The sequence below is a fragment of the Leptidea sinapis genome, chromosome 28, assembly GCF_905404315.1.
Source record: "Leptidea sinapis chromosome 28, ilLepSina1.1, whole genome shotgun sequence".
NCBI classification, from domain to species: Eukaryota; Metazoa; Arthropoda; class Insecta; order Lepidoptera; family Pieridae; genus Leptidea; species Leptidea sinapis.
Window position 1 is genome coordinate 7,030,380 of NC_066292.1, and position 15,654 is coordinate 7,046,033.

Sequence of the window (15,654 nt, forward strand, 5' to 3'; positions counted from 1 at the left end):
ATTCAAAATATGCAGCTTAAACTGAAAAAATGTTTACATTGCTGCCAATATTTTAAATAACTGGAGTAAACGCAGAAACATAAAATACATACCTAACAGTCGAAGCTTATTATGGTGTCATTTGTGGCATGTGCCATACTTCAGCATTGGTTTTCTATGATGTGCATTCTCATTGGATATAATATAATTAACTTATATTAAATATTGTAATTTGATATCAATCGCTGTCTTCAGCGTAAACAACAGATAAAACTAAATGATGTGGACAAGTTTCTCAAATATCACGACCATTTCTTGAATTTTAGGTACAATTATTATCACTTAATTATTGTATTACTCCTTTCTATTAGCAGCAATTATTTCAGTTCTCTTCTTCTTGGTCGCATTCTTCATGTCTGATGGTCGTGTACATATTCAAGGTTTTCTTAACGTTGGTCACTAAAGCCTTCCACTCCTTTCGGTCCTCGGCCTTTCTCAATGCAGTGGTAAGTGGTAGGCCAGTGAGTGTCATGATCTGGTCTGACCAGCGGCTGGGATCGTCCGCGTGGTCTTTGGAAATTGCTCCATTACAGACTTACTTGTACTCTTAGCTGTCCACGTATTTCCGAAATATCCATATCAAACGCGTCAATTTATTTTCTCTCTGGCGCTCGGATCGTCCATGCTTCAGAGCCAAACAAGTCTCTCTTTTTTTCAGTTATTTAATTTAATTAAAATTAGTTCAAGGTGATGGAAGCAAAAACCACAATACATACTCTGGCCTTATGGCCTGTTACAGATAAAATACATTTATTTTTTATAACGTAATATAATTCTATTAAAAACTTTTAAGCGTTTTTAACGTAAAATCAAAGGAATATATAAACAAGAATGATATTGCTGCCGGTAATACTCCTAGCTTATGAATGAGGTAATTTGAAAACAAAAGAGTATGTAAATTTCAATTTCCGAGTCCTTTTAGCACATGTTGGCCTTCGTAGCTTTCAGACTGAATAAACCAGCAAATAGAAGCTGTAATGAGTAAAGCTTATACAAACCTCTCATCACTATTAATAGAGCTAGTCTGATGCGTTTCATCACCACCCAAATGGAAGCATCATTATTTCCCAACTAATGATGATTGATTACATTTTATACTTAATTATTTAAGCAATTCTATGCTTTGTCAGTATTAAACTAATAATAAAATTGAAACAGATAAAGTAAACGAAAAATTAATTAGACTCGTTGGGTTATTTACGATGATTTTCAAATACTTACTTGACTCCAACAGCACTCCACACATCCATGGCAGGTGTCGAGATAATGATTCATCCGCCATACTGTCCTGACCGAAGTATTCGCTTTACGAGCCCTGAAGATGCGGTGAAAGCGTACGAAAATGTCATAGAAGAAACCCCTAAGCAAGAATGGGCCCACTGCTTTTCTCAGTGGTACCATCGAATTTGAGGATGTGTAGAGAGGAACGGAGATTGCTTTGAAAAACAATAAAAGTATTGGCAACTTTCTACATTAAGCCGTTTTTTATTTTCTAAACATTTACAGTGTTACCTAGGTATACATAACAAATTAATTTGTAAGGTGCTGCATCCAATATATGAATCGCGTTAAAATAATATAAAATATTTCATAAAAAGTTATAAATAATAAACTGTATAAATGTAAATTATCGTATATTGGATGCATCAACCTTTAGAGCTTGAATTTATTGTTTGTGTAAGGATGCTCCGTATGTTCACAAAGCAATCATGATGGTCGTGATTATTGGCTTAATTAGTAATTGCATCCAAAAAATACAATGATTTATTAATAATAAATAGCCCTGTCAAAATAACTATAGGTTGGTTGTGATAAGATTAATAAAAGTTAAGATCTACTGTATTTTATTCTGTAAAGGAGTTACTTTTAGGAACGGAACCTATTTAAAACGACCAAAAGGAAATGTAATAATTGTATTTATTTTTATTCAGCAACGCATAATAATTTTTTAAATAATGAATTTTATGTTTGTGTTATGAAGACCAAAACTTGAAAACACATTTTTTAATTGGTTAAAATATTTTGTCGCTCGAAGAATATTGATTATTTGTTTTTGTAGATGGTCCATTACATACATATAAGCTAAGCTATCCTTTTAATGTTGTAGCATAGAAAAAGTTGAACGCAGCTATAAAAAAATACAAATAAAAATATACCATAGTTAAACATACGTTATTTAAAAAATGGTTACTATAAAGTAAAAAATATTTTGTCTCTGTAAAAAGTTTAAGATAAATATTTGTCTAGGATAATAATTACTACCAATCTGGCAGTATAAATGTCCCTTTAAATATACGTCCCTTTTAAACAAAAATACAATTTCAAATCGCTCCATCTATAATACCGCCGGCAAATGCAGTCTACTGTAACCTCTAGGCTTAGAAGAAGGCATGGCATGGAAGCCGCCACTACCGATCAAGATAATAGTACTTCTATCATGCCTCACTTAAGAATGTCAAACTTGGATGTTCGATCACAAAACAAGGTACAAAATTCAGACTACCCAGAGAAGAATGGAAAGAAGTTGCGTAGGTATAGAACTGAAGGATAAGGTAAAGAACGTTGACATCATTTTGAAAGAAGACAAAAGTATGCAATGCCTTAACTTTTGAAGGCTTAATGGAAGTGGGATTGTCACGTAGTCTGTTACAAGGACGATAGATGGACCCTGTGGTCAGTAAAGGGGTCTGGGCCAAAAGGCACCAGATCAAGAGGTCGACCAAGGGCCAGATGGGCAGACGAAATCGTAGCATACCCGGCGGAAGTTGGCTAGACAGAGCTAATAACAGAGAAGGATATCATGCCTTGGGGGAGGCTTTTACCCCAACGGGGTCCATGCATAAATTAATTAGGTAGTTTATAATAAAAAAAATTAAACTAATTACAAAATAGAGTTTGTAACTACAAATCAGATTAATCTAAGTGTAAATATATGTAATTGTATATAATAGGTTAAGTTACCAATTGTTATAGTTCAATATATGTACTATGTATGGAATTTTACTTATTATTATTTATTTAATTATTTATTTATGATTCCTTACAGCTAACAAAATGAAAAGAGTATATTAAAAATAATACAGAATAGATACGCCAATTAAAAGGAATACTATTAACAGTACAATATCAAATCAATCAAATCAAAATATATTTATTTTCTCTCTTAAAAAACTTACAATACACAGTTTATTAAAATCTATATTGATACATTGTTATAATTGTGAGAGACCTGCGCTTGAAATAGGTAACAAAATACCTGTGCTACAAGTCACCGGGCCCCCAAAGCACATCGTTAAAATGATGGAGCGAATATACAAAAAATAAATATATTATAACGAAACTTAATTAGATAAACAAAACTTAATTAGATACAGAAAGTAATTGGTGTTAGTGTAGATGATGGTTATGTAAATATGTGTGTGTGTGTGTGTATGTAGTGACTTGGTGTATGTGTTGAAGAAAATTTTTACCTTATAATATTAAGTAAATTTTCAGTTTCAGTGTAGTCCAAGGTTTTCAGCCATTCAAATAGAAGTTTTTTACTTTTTTGATAGTTTACTTTGTGTAATTTTAACTCTTTATTTATCTTATTAAACAAAAAGCTACCTAAATAACACGGGAATCCATTGATGAAGAATTTATTAAAATTTGGTACGCTAAATAGTTTATATTTAATACGTCTATTTTAGGCTTCCTTTATATCTTCCACATTAACCAGACCATGAAATCGTAACATTAATCTCTGAACGTAGAGTTGCCTCACAGTAATAAGTAAGTATGTGACAAAGTAGTTTAAGACAAAAACGAAAAATACTAGAAAAACTTACAAGAAAAAATTAAATAGAAAAAAAGGAAGAAATCGTATCCATATTGAGTAACTGAAACGGTGGGTAGGTTGTGTGGTGTGAGTGAATGTGAGTGTTCGAATATAATGTTTAAACTACGATGTGAGACTATGGCATGGAAGTCATGGCAAACTTAGCTGAGTGTAAGCTTAGCATAATCTTTGACTTTCTTTTTATCATCATTTGACAGTTGATATTATACTGAGCATAAAATAAGGCAGTCCAATGCAAAAGTCATGCTCGCATTGTACTACACTCACCTAAGTTTTACCTAAGTAAAGTCTGAGCAATATCTAAAAACGCTCTACAGCTCTCGGCCTAATTCTAGCATTGATATATTATAAGATAACTTACCTTTTGGTATAATTGCACTTTACAGCAACCACTATAAGCAATATATTCGCCAAAAGTGACAACAATATTACAGGTATATACAAAGATATAAGTACTATTTCCGGTTGAAACAATATATCCAATTCGACATCAAACTGTAAAGTCCCACTTAAAGTAACATTCGAATTTAAATCTAATTCGCTGAAAGCTGCAGTAGCATTCATTATAATGTTGTTTTAAAGTATAAACATCACTGTTTTTACTTATAAAATAAACAAATGGATTTTAGCTAAAATTATAATTAAATATGTATCTCGCGTCAAAATCTACAACATACAATATCTGGCCGAAGTTCACTGAAATTTTTAAATTTTGAAATCAGTATAACAAATGTGGTAAAGTAATAAACGTTTTTTTTTTTCATTTTAAAAGATAACTATATTGTTTAATATTTATTGGTACTCTCGGATGACTTTTCCGTAGTTTTAGCATTGTTACGACACAGAACACGACGCGCGTTTACCGCGGAAATCGGCGTTGAACTGAATAATTGAGAGTACAAGCGGGACGGGACGCATTGCGTGAAAACGAGATGTAATTCAGTGCATGTTGTCCGTCAAGCAATACCTTAATCATGGTTGCACATTCAAATACATATATTTTGTGTGCTATAATCTATTTAATAATTACTTGCTTATTCGCACATAACATACGTTCAGTGGGAGGCTGCTTAGCACAGGATGCTGAGTAGATTACGTACCACAACGGCGCCTGTTTCTATTGTGAAACAGTAATGTGTAAACATTACTGTGTTTCGGTCTGAAGAGCAAAAATTTCAAGAATCTTGAGCGGCACTGCTTTGTAATAGGCAGGGCGTATCTATAACCATCAGCTGAACGTTCTGTTCATGTCGTATCTTATTTTCATTTAAAAAAATACTCCGCCTCTCTATGTGTTCGAATGTTTTAAAAACATATTCATTCCACCATCCCTATTTAAATTTTTAATTGCTACTTCATACGATGTTTCCTCTTATTTTTAAAATAAATAAAATAAAATAAAAGTAGTTTAGTTGGTAATTCATAGCTATATTATCCGTCTTATTTTAGAATTTGAGGAGATGATATTGCTAAAGAACGCACCATGCGGTTTTGTATTAATTATTTTCGTAGAGGAAACTTTGACTTGAAGAATGAACCCGAAGAAGACCAGCCACTAAGATAAATTATGATAAATTGAACGCGATGGTTGAAGTTGATTCGCATATACCTACCAAATAATTACCGGCATGGTTAATGTTAGAATACTAACAATATTGACCCATTTGCATCAAATCGGTACAATTAAAAAGCTCAAAAAATGAAGAAGAAGAAGTTTTGAGAAGCTCGGGTAAAAGCTTGTCCTACCATGTCAAACCGGTATAGAAATCCATTTGACCGCGTGCAACGTAGAGTAGCTCAAATTGTCGGGGACTCAGTGCTCTGTGAACGGCTGGATCTCTTGGCGTTGCGTAGAGACGTCGCTTCATTGTGTGTCTTCTACCGCATTTATCACGGGGAGTGTTCCGAAGAGCTGTTTAACCTGATTCCTGCCGCCGAATTCCACCTTCGCACTACACGCCACAAGTTAGGATTTCATCCCCACCATCTGGATGTGTGGCGGTCCTCTACAGTGCGGTTTTCAAGGAGCTTTCTCCCTCGTACTACAAAGCTATGGAATGAGCTTCCTTGTGCGGTGTTTCCGGGACAATACGACATGGGTAATTTCAAAAAAAGCGCGTACACCTTCCTTAAAGGCCGGCAACGCTCTTGTGATTCCTCTGGTGTTGCAAGAGAATGTGGGCGCCGGTGATCACTTAACACCAGGTGACCCGTACGCTCGTTTGTCCTCCTATTCCATAAAAAAAAAAGGAATTGTGCAAGCAATACTCGAATTAAATTAGTATTAAACATACAATACATATTAAAATAAGATTGGGAAGGTACAAACTAGCCGCAAATAAGCTCAAGCTTCGCATATGCGACCACACACATTATGCATGACCAGCGCCGATCTTCCGCTTCAGCCATTTTGTGACCTCCTAGCAGCTGTCCCAACATTTATACGCTATAAATGATAGGTACCTACAATTTTTAATTTAAAATAGAACTTTATTTCCACAGAGCAGAAAAATATTCTGTTCCGTGATTATTACAATGTTATACAATTGAAAACAAAGTAAAATGAAATAAAATACCCAGCACCAGACAGAAAACACCAACAATATAATATATTAAATCTTTGATACATCTAAATAGACTATGACAGCTGTAAAACGTCGAAAAAAATAGAATTTTGAAATAACCTCTATTTTGAACAATTCACGTACACTAACAAAAAGTGTAATACAAGTTGCGAGTGTAAGGCGTAGCTTGTTGCGCACACTAAACTAATATTCCTGGCCTGTTTTTATCGGTCTAACAGCAGGAGACTCTATATAGGCGTATAAATTATCTAAGATTAAAATCTATGATTACAAAAAAATAGCTCGGATGCTTTATAGAATATATTAAAATCAAGTATGATTTAAAATATCAAGTTCGGACTCTTTATAGCATATATTAAAATCAAATATCATTTAAAATATCTAGTTCGAATGCTTTATAGCATATATTAAAATTAGCTATGATTTAAAATATCAAGTTCGGATGCTTTATAGCATATTATATTAAAATCAACTATGATTTAAAACATCTAGTTCGGATACTTTATAGCATATATTAAAATCAACTATGATTTAAAATATCTAGTTTAGATGCTTTATAGCATTTATTAAAATCAACTATGATTTAAAATATCCAGTCCGGATGCTTTATATAAAATAACATAATACACTATAATCTTGAGCCAAGCTTTCTTGTGCTCTTGTAATAGTAATTGTCGTAATTTCGTTTTAAATAATGGTAAACTTATGGTGTTTGATGAAAAGTGGATTCTATACTATTTTTGCAAGGGAGCTTTGGAATGTGTAACTGGCCAGGCCAAGCACTGTAACTATGCCTTAGAACGAAGCTTACTCATAAAAGAGATTGTAAATGGTTGTTGGCCAATTCGTGGTGATACACTACTGCTTCATCAGATGCGGTCCAACAATCTAGCAGATATCTATCGTACTAACCTTAGAACAATCGCAACCGACAGATATAACATGAATCATTTAAGCTTACGAAGACCATCTGTCTTTGGTTCTACTCAACCGTTTCGATGAAATGAAAAAAGTTTCTTATTGATGTAAAAAAGTTTTCTTAAATACGATATGTATAAGTTGAGTCATTACGCCCCACCGATGATTTATATCATGTTTACACAGTTCAATATTAGTGCTGTTCTTTCTTTTTTTATAAAAAAACTAGCTGACCCTGCAAACGCTGTATTGCCGATATTGAAATCGCGATAAAAAAGTAACTGTTGATCGTAGATGGGTGAAATCGAAATCAAAATTTAAAAAAAAGTCAAAAATTTTTTAAAAATAAAACGTTAACATTTAGGGGGATGAAAAATAGATGTTGTCCGATTCTTAGACCTACCCAATATGCACTCAAAATTTCATGAGATTTCATTTCGGTCAAGCCGTTTCGGAGGAGTTCAATGTTTAACACCATGACACGAGAATTTTATATATTAGATAATTAGTTTTACTCTTCTAACATGGAAAATTTGTGTTAGATTAATACTCAAGTTTTTCCATAAAAATAAGCGTAACACATAGTAAAAATATTTATAATCAAGACTTGGTTAAATTTGGGCTAATTAAAGCCTCATAAGCCGTTAGAGATTCACAAACGACCTGGTGTTCTATGTTATAAGATGGGTGGATGAAATAATTAATAGATTGCTGTTGTTACTGGACATGAGTTTCACAGGATACAGACATAGAGAGTTGTTCGGAGGAGATATTCATGCCTTAGGCGTTCCATAAGAATAGTTGAAATAGCATTTTTTTTTATTTTTTATGAAAACAAGGGATGAGACGAGCAGGACGTTCAGTAGGATTCTTGAAAAACCCTTTAAATTCTAAGCGGCACAATAATTGCAATTTTCGCATTGAGACATAAGATTTTAAGTCTTATTTGCCCAGTAATTTCACTAGCTACAGCGCCCTTCAGACCGAAACACAGTAATGTTTACACATTACTGCTTCACGGCAGAAATAGGCACCGTTGTGGTACCCATAATCTAGCCGGCTTCCTGTTCAAAGGAGCCTCCCGCTGGTTATAAGAGCATATTAGAACTAAAACTAAATAACACTTAATATTAACATTTAGCAGACTACATTTTGTGCAAAATACTGCACTGCACGAGTAGAAACTAAAAAATTCAACTAAACAGCTTAATAAAACAAATAACGACAATTTATAAAGAAAAATCACTTTTAATATTGTGTTTAATATACCCTGGTAGAGTTTCTCAGATTGATCATACACCGAACAAATTACATAGCTTTCTGTACAGTTTAGTCTCAGGCCTTAAGAAGTTTCATTTGATAAATATGTATATCACATTGGTAGCGTAGTTATTGCAAATTCTGTTGAATAAACCATTTTCAATTTATTTTTATACACATTGCAATCATTAAAATACTACCATAGCAATAAACATTCATTATTTGTGTACAAAAACCGTGAACAGGTACTCTTACTATGTAATATTTCAATATGAATATTCATGAGTAAACCGATACACATCATAATCACAGTGTTATAGTAAATGATTTTGCAAGACATTGTGTTATGAATCTGGTGAGGGAATGCAGAGTGAAATTAAACTAATTATCCAAATATAACAAGGTCACTCTGGTGCGAAACACAAAGACATCAAAGGTATCAAGATAACACTATTTTCACACTGCAGAAGCGAGCTATTCGTGCCATCTATAAAATAGGACCCAAGAATGTCATTAAGAAATAAGTTTAAGGAAATAATGGTTTTGACTTTGACACTGCAATACATGTATGAAAATCCTGTTTATGTAAAAAAAATATACATTTTTTTATAAAAAGAATTGTGACACTTATAATGTCAATACTAGAAATAGATTGCTGGCTTACAATATTAACGCTACAGAAGTAGCGTCGCTAACTTCAATACAAATAGATAGAACGGGACAAAGCTATTGATCTTGCATCTCTATCGCGTAACCCATTTATTTGTTTTGCCATATGTCAACTTTTGGGACAAATAAACCAGCCTGGCGCAACTCTCTAGGAAACTTGAAAATGTATGACATTGTACTAAATTTTTCTGAGAATTTTCCTGGCTAAATTATGTTTGGATAAAGAAAGGTAAGAAGTAAAGAACAAATAATAAGCTAATTAAGAATGCTTAAAGTTATTAAAAGTGATAGAGTATTGATTTAATTCATATGTAGTGTTTGACACTTTTTTATCGATTGTCGATATTTTATTTTAAATTACTTATTATAAGGTTTATAAGTTTATTACCCTTAAAAATCCTCTTTATTATATTATATTGTACATGAAGTGCAAAAAATATTTAAATCCTAAAATTTAGGGTTAACTTATTTCTTTTTGTTTATATGTATTCTGTTATAATTTCAGATTCAGGACCTGCGCCTACGATTTCAAAAACATTTACTGCAACATCAGAAAAACTAATACCAGACTGTCATAACCGAAACTACTACACAACGCAAAACAAAATTATAAAAAAAAAAATATCTAAATTGTTTTTTTCCTTGAGATAACTAAAACGTATCCCTAGTTTAAACTAGTTAGACTTGGCTTAGATCCATCTTAAAATTAACAAAAGAGAACCTTAAAAGTAGACATTTTTTATACTAATTTATAATACAATATAAATTATTAGTTAATTATCGATAAAAATTATGGATTGATTCCAACCCTCTATATATTTATTGTATTGGCAGCTCTGATATTACGTCATTAGTTGATTATGTTGGTATCAAGATTAAGTACATTCTCATTATTTTCTATGGCACTCCAGTTTCTTGAACGCCGAATAAACAAAGATCTGTCATTTCATCGAGCTTGCGAATAGTAGTTTTGTGACTTAATGTTTTGAAACATTTTTTGTGTGTTAAAGGTATTTCTAGAATAAAGTAATAAAACTTATCAATATGGTTGCGTGTATTGTGTATTGCTGCCAAAGCCGTAGTTAATATAAAAAATCCAGGAATTCGCTTCCACACGTAAGTATTACTTTTCACCTAACGTTTTCAATATAACGTGCAACAAGCTTGACCTAAATACAAATTATATGAAATATTCTTTCCAAAAGTATTGATTTTTTATCAATAGTCACTTATTTTCAGTAAATTTATCGCTATCAAAAAAAAACATAACATAAAACATGACGAGAATGTTGCCATACCATGGTGCAATAGATTTTACCAATGTTATAGGGTTTAAATTATGTTTTTTTGTCAATTTTATTAAAATAGCATCCAGCAAGTATTTATATACAACTGTGTATTTGTATAGAGTAAGGAAAATATAGCGATATATTTCAGACGTGTTCCTATAATTGATAATAAAATAGAGGGCATGATAAGTATGTATAGTAACATAATAAATAAAAATATTATATTTCAGGTTTCCATTAGATCCAAAAAATAAAATGCAATGGATAAATGCAACAGGATGAACTGATTTGTGGTGCCAAGTAAATATGCAGGAATTGGTTCAGTCCACTTTTATGCGACACAAGAAGTCAGAAAAGTTAAAACAAACTTCCGTTGAAGATACTGTTCCGTAAGAATTAATTCATGTAAGGGCTTTAACAACAACTACACTGGCCTTCAAAAGTAAGTATCACACTTTTAAAATTGGGATAACGTTTTAAGTTCACAAGATATACTTTCGAAATAAAAAGGACTCCAAAGAGAATTTAATTTTGTACATAAAAACTTTATAGTCGGTAACCTTCTTTTAAGAATTCACTGAAAAAAAAACTTAAAAAACAAAACCATTCCTTTCATTTTCTTTGTTTTAAATTTTTTTAAGATCGATGGGTCTTGTTTTAAAAATTTATGCTAAAAAGCACATAACATTTATTTATCATACCTCTTTCAGTTGAAGAATGTGCTATCATGGCTTTTCTGGAACTAGGCATCAGTATGCGTCGCACTGCAAGAATGGTGGGTGTGACGGTACGAACGGTCAAGAAGGTACGAAGAGACTGGACACCATCTGATGAGACCTTGTAATGGCAGACCCAGGTGTACCAGTGCCCGAGAAGATCATTATATTTATTTCCACTGTGTTAATAAATCGCCACCAAAATGCAGTTGAAGTCCAGCAACAGCTACTTCAGACCCGGAGGGACTACATTAGTGACAGTACAGTGAGAAGAAGACTTGCTGAAGCAAATTTGAAACCCCGAAGACCAGCGAGTGGCCCAAAACTCGAAAGACAGCATCGAGTAGTGAGACTGCGATACGCCCGTGAACACATGCAGTGGGATGAAGAAGAATGGTCAAGAATTTTTTTGCAGATGAGTCTCGATTCTCCCTTTACACTTCTGATGGAAGGCGAAGTGTTGGAATGCATGATAATGCCCGGCCACACACGGCTCATATCGTACAAGAGTATATTCAGGAGGTCGGTATCAGCGTGATGGCTTAGCCATCAAGAAGTCCTGATCTCAACCCAATTGAACACGCCTGGGATGAGCTTGGGAGGCTAGTCAGAAATCGCAGACCACCACCTACTACCCTCAGGGCACTAAAGCAGGCCCTGGTAGAAGAATGGGAGAATATTCCCCAACATCGGCTCCGAAACCTAGTGTTCAGTATGCCGAACCGGCTCGAAGCTGTAATCAGAACTGGAGGAGGCAATACCAGTTATTAAAAATTAAATAACATGTAATACATTTTAGTTGATTTTTGTTTGTTTGTTTTATCTTTTTTAAGTTAAAAATGTTACTAATGTATAATTTTAGTTTCTAAGATTTAAAGCCTGTAAAATTTGCAACAAAACGTTTTTAATCTTAAATCTGTACCTTCTATAGTTAAGAAAAAAAAAAAAAAATTGAAAATATGATACATATTTTTGCAGGTCAGTGTGTTATAATTTTTATTGTGACAACACAGTGATCCTATCACTTGTAAATTCGTATTTATTAAGAATTCTTTGTCTGTTAACTCAAACATAGCCTAGAGCTGCAAGCCTGCAACCAATCAATCTATCGTTATGGTTACTTGTAAACAACAAGCAAACAATCCAGAATCAAGTAGAACCTACTCACGTACTACATAAGTGCCGTCGTGTGTTATGTCAATGCTAAAAATCTTTTATGTTTTAAATAAATAGATTGACTTGGTGCTGGCACTGAGCAATCTAATCAAATTATTATGTATTATTTTTCAGATACGAGTACATTGTCTTTTAAATTAAAAAGATGCCTTTTTTAATAGAAAAGGAGGACAAACGAGCGTATGTACCTGGTGTTAAGTGATCACTGCCACCCACTTTCTCTTGCAACACCAGAGGAATCACAGGAGCGTTGCCGGCCTTCAAGAAAGTTATACGCGCTTTTTTGAAAGTACACATGTTTTCATGCGATTGCCAAGTTTATCTTATTATTTTTAATATGGATATATTTGATATGGATAGTGTCACTATGAGATGTAGTTAATTTTGGTTTAGCTAATCCATATATATAAGAGATTTCCACGTATATAGTCACTTATCACGATATCCCTGAAACCATAAGCCATAGAGACTTGAAATTTGGTAGGAATCTTCCTTTCGCCGAGTAGAGGTCAGCTAAGAACGGATTTTACGAAAATCCACTCGCAGGAGTTTTTTTTTATTATTAACAGAACAACGTCTGTCGGGTCAGCTTGTTACGTAATAACTTAAGATGGACAGCCCGTTAGAACAGAAGGACTGTAGGGTTTGAATAAATTGACAGACTTGACATTACATGAATCTCCCAACTTTCTACGCTGGAAGAACTGAGTTGCGAGACATGGTTAATTATTTTACATGTTATGTTTTTGGTGGCATTTTTATTAACATTTCATAAGTTCCTGTTCCAGCACTAACTCCATATTATATTTTTAGATACTTTCATCAACATCAGAAGGCATAAGTCAGCCTTCAATGATGTGTATCACCAAACGACATCTAAAATGACTTGACTAACGAGATAACCGTCATATGAGACGTTGACTCGACGATCATAGTCCGGATAGTCATTACGGTGACTGATCTCAAAGGCAAGGCAACGAGCCTCGATCAATATATGAAGCGGTTCTCGCTAGGCGGTCGGCTCAAAGATACACAGTGATAGCTTTATCTGCACTCCTGTCACCGCTGCCAGCGGCACTCTTAGTTTAAGTTTTAATAATATTTTGCCACTGACATACAATAAACAACAATCACGCTAATAATTGTCTAAAACAAAACTCAGCCTACGCGTCCATTAGGCAGAGTTTTCGTTCAGTTGTTTTAACGACCCTTGGAATACAACGCCACTCAATGACAAAGTGATCAGTAACAATGAGCTTCTTATAAGGGTATACCATAAATAGACTTTGAACATTACTACCACCAAGTAAGGTGCTAATTTAAATAAATGTTTAAATAAAACACTTTTAGAAGATTAAAACGCGTATAATTGTAACGGTTAGTTAACCCGACGTTTTTCAGACTCGACTTCGACCTTTCCAGAACTCGTTTTCAGGGGGACTGCAGATGAAGTAAGTCAAAGATAGTATTTGTCATAGTTGTCATTATGAAGTTTAGCGCCATTTATTTCCTCGGAGGTGGTATTTGCTGTACACAGATGGTTTTTGGCAAAATTTACTGACAGTGTCCTCTTCTTTTTTGGTATGTGTAGTTATGGGTTTTAATTTAGAGATTATTGGATCCCAGGTGTTAGCTAATTTAAGACCATCTTCTTTATTGAAATTTGGGTGTTTTTTAATTTCGATGGCTTTACGTACCAGTCTTGGGAGAAATCTATTCCCTTTTACCAAAACTTTTTGTTGGTCGAACCGAATGTAGAAATCCTTAAAAAGTGTTTTATTTAAATGTGTAACACTCACGTTAATCAAAGAAAATACATAAATTAATGTTTTAATGTTATCTATATAAGTTAATGTGTACGTTTATCAACGCCACTTGGACATTTTTGGCAACCTTTTACTAAGAGATAGTGAATCTAGTTTTTTACGTCGATGCATTTTGTTTTTATTATAAAATTATATTATGTGTTAGATAAATGAAATACGACATAGTTTTTAATACAGATTTTAAGAAAGAAAATAAATACATGTGAATAGAAATAAAAAATAAAACATAATATATTTCCAATTATTTGAAATTACTTTTGTAATCTCGTAGTAGTCCCTTGTACCAATATGGCATCAAACTTGACTTTCATAAGCGTACAAATTGTACCTATAAAGAAAATTCATTCATTCATAATATTACTTATCAGCTTTTGTTATGTTATGTTCCTTTAATAAATATAATATAATTATCAGTAAATGCTTCTGGAGGCATGGTTATATTTCCTCTTTAGAACTTTGCAGTTCGGATCCTTTGAGCCCAGCGCCGCAACCCAAATTCGATACGCCTGTTTTTTGCAGTCAGATGCTGCTTTAACTGACGCATCGAATCAGGGCTGTGATCTGCCACCGATCGGTACTACAGAGCTTGGTATAAAAATATCCATGACCAGCAGTATCACATCGGCTACTGCAATAGCGCAGGCACTAGGATCATCCGAAGGGAAACAAACCCTGCCCCAAGGGTAGGCTGCAAAAAAGGAACGCATCCTATCCCAATCTGCTGACTTGTAGTGCCAAACGCGGCGGTTCGCTGGTGGTCGTGCGACGGTGGCGTCGGATAGGCAATCCACTCCTGACCAGGCAATGGTCGGACGTTCCGAGAGAGGCGTCGACAGAGACCTGGTAACCATCGGGATGTATAGTCAGTACAAGATCTAATAAGGACGGCATGTGGCTATCCACATCCGGGAGCCGCGTCGGCGACTCAACCAATTGGGACAGACCATACGCCTATGCAAAATTATGCACAGATCGCCCTGCGTAGTCTGTGGTACGTGATCCAAGCCATTCGGCATTGTACCCGTTGAAATCACCCAAGACTACGATTTCAGCGGAGGGGATCTGTGCAAGCATGTCGTCAATTGCTGCTTGAACGCAGCCCATGAGATGACCGGTTTCTGCATTACCACTATGGGACCTGTAAACACACGCATAGATGCGGACGCGATCCTCTAAATCTGCGCGGAGCCAGAGAGTAGACAGGTCCCTACCATTAAAATAGCCGATACGGCGACAGCAGATATCCTCCCTAACGTGCACACATACCCCAGCATGAGGCAAAAAATTGTGCTCAATTTTGTACCCGTGGTACGTTAAATATGCCGTATCGCTAGGTCG

The 15,654-nt window shown here is 34.3% G+C and overlaps 1 protein-coding gene across 5 annotated transcripts in view; it reads right to left on the minus strand.

Annotated features, from left to right (window-relative positions):
- Nucleotides 1-4,742, minus strand: part of LOC126972981 (neuropeptide FF receptor 2-like) — a 55,757-nt gene extending 51,015 nt beyond the window's left edge. For 2 of the 5 annotated variants that reach the window (XM_050820095.1, XM_050820092.1), the window contains exon 1: nucleotides 4,239-4,742. In XM_050820095.1, the coding sequence (XP_050676052.1) occupies nucleotides 4,239-4,441 (203 nt within the window). In that variant the 5' untranslated portion in view covers nucleotides 4,442-4,742. The remainder of the gene's footprint in view (nucleotides 1-4,238) is intronic. The other 3 variants (XM_050820096.1, XM_050820093.1, XM_050820094.1) reach the window with 3 other exon arrangements.
- Between the last annotated feature and the right edge of the window lie 10,912 nt (nucleotides 4,743-15,654).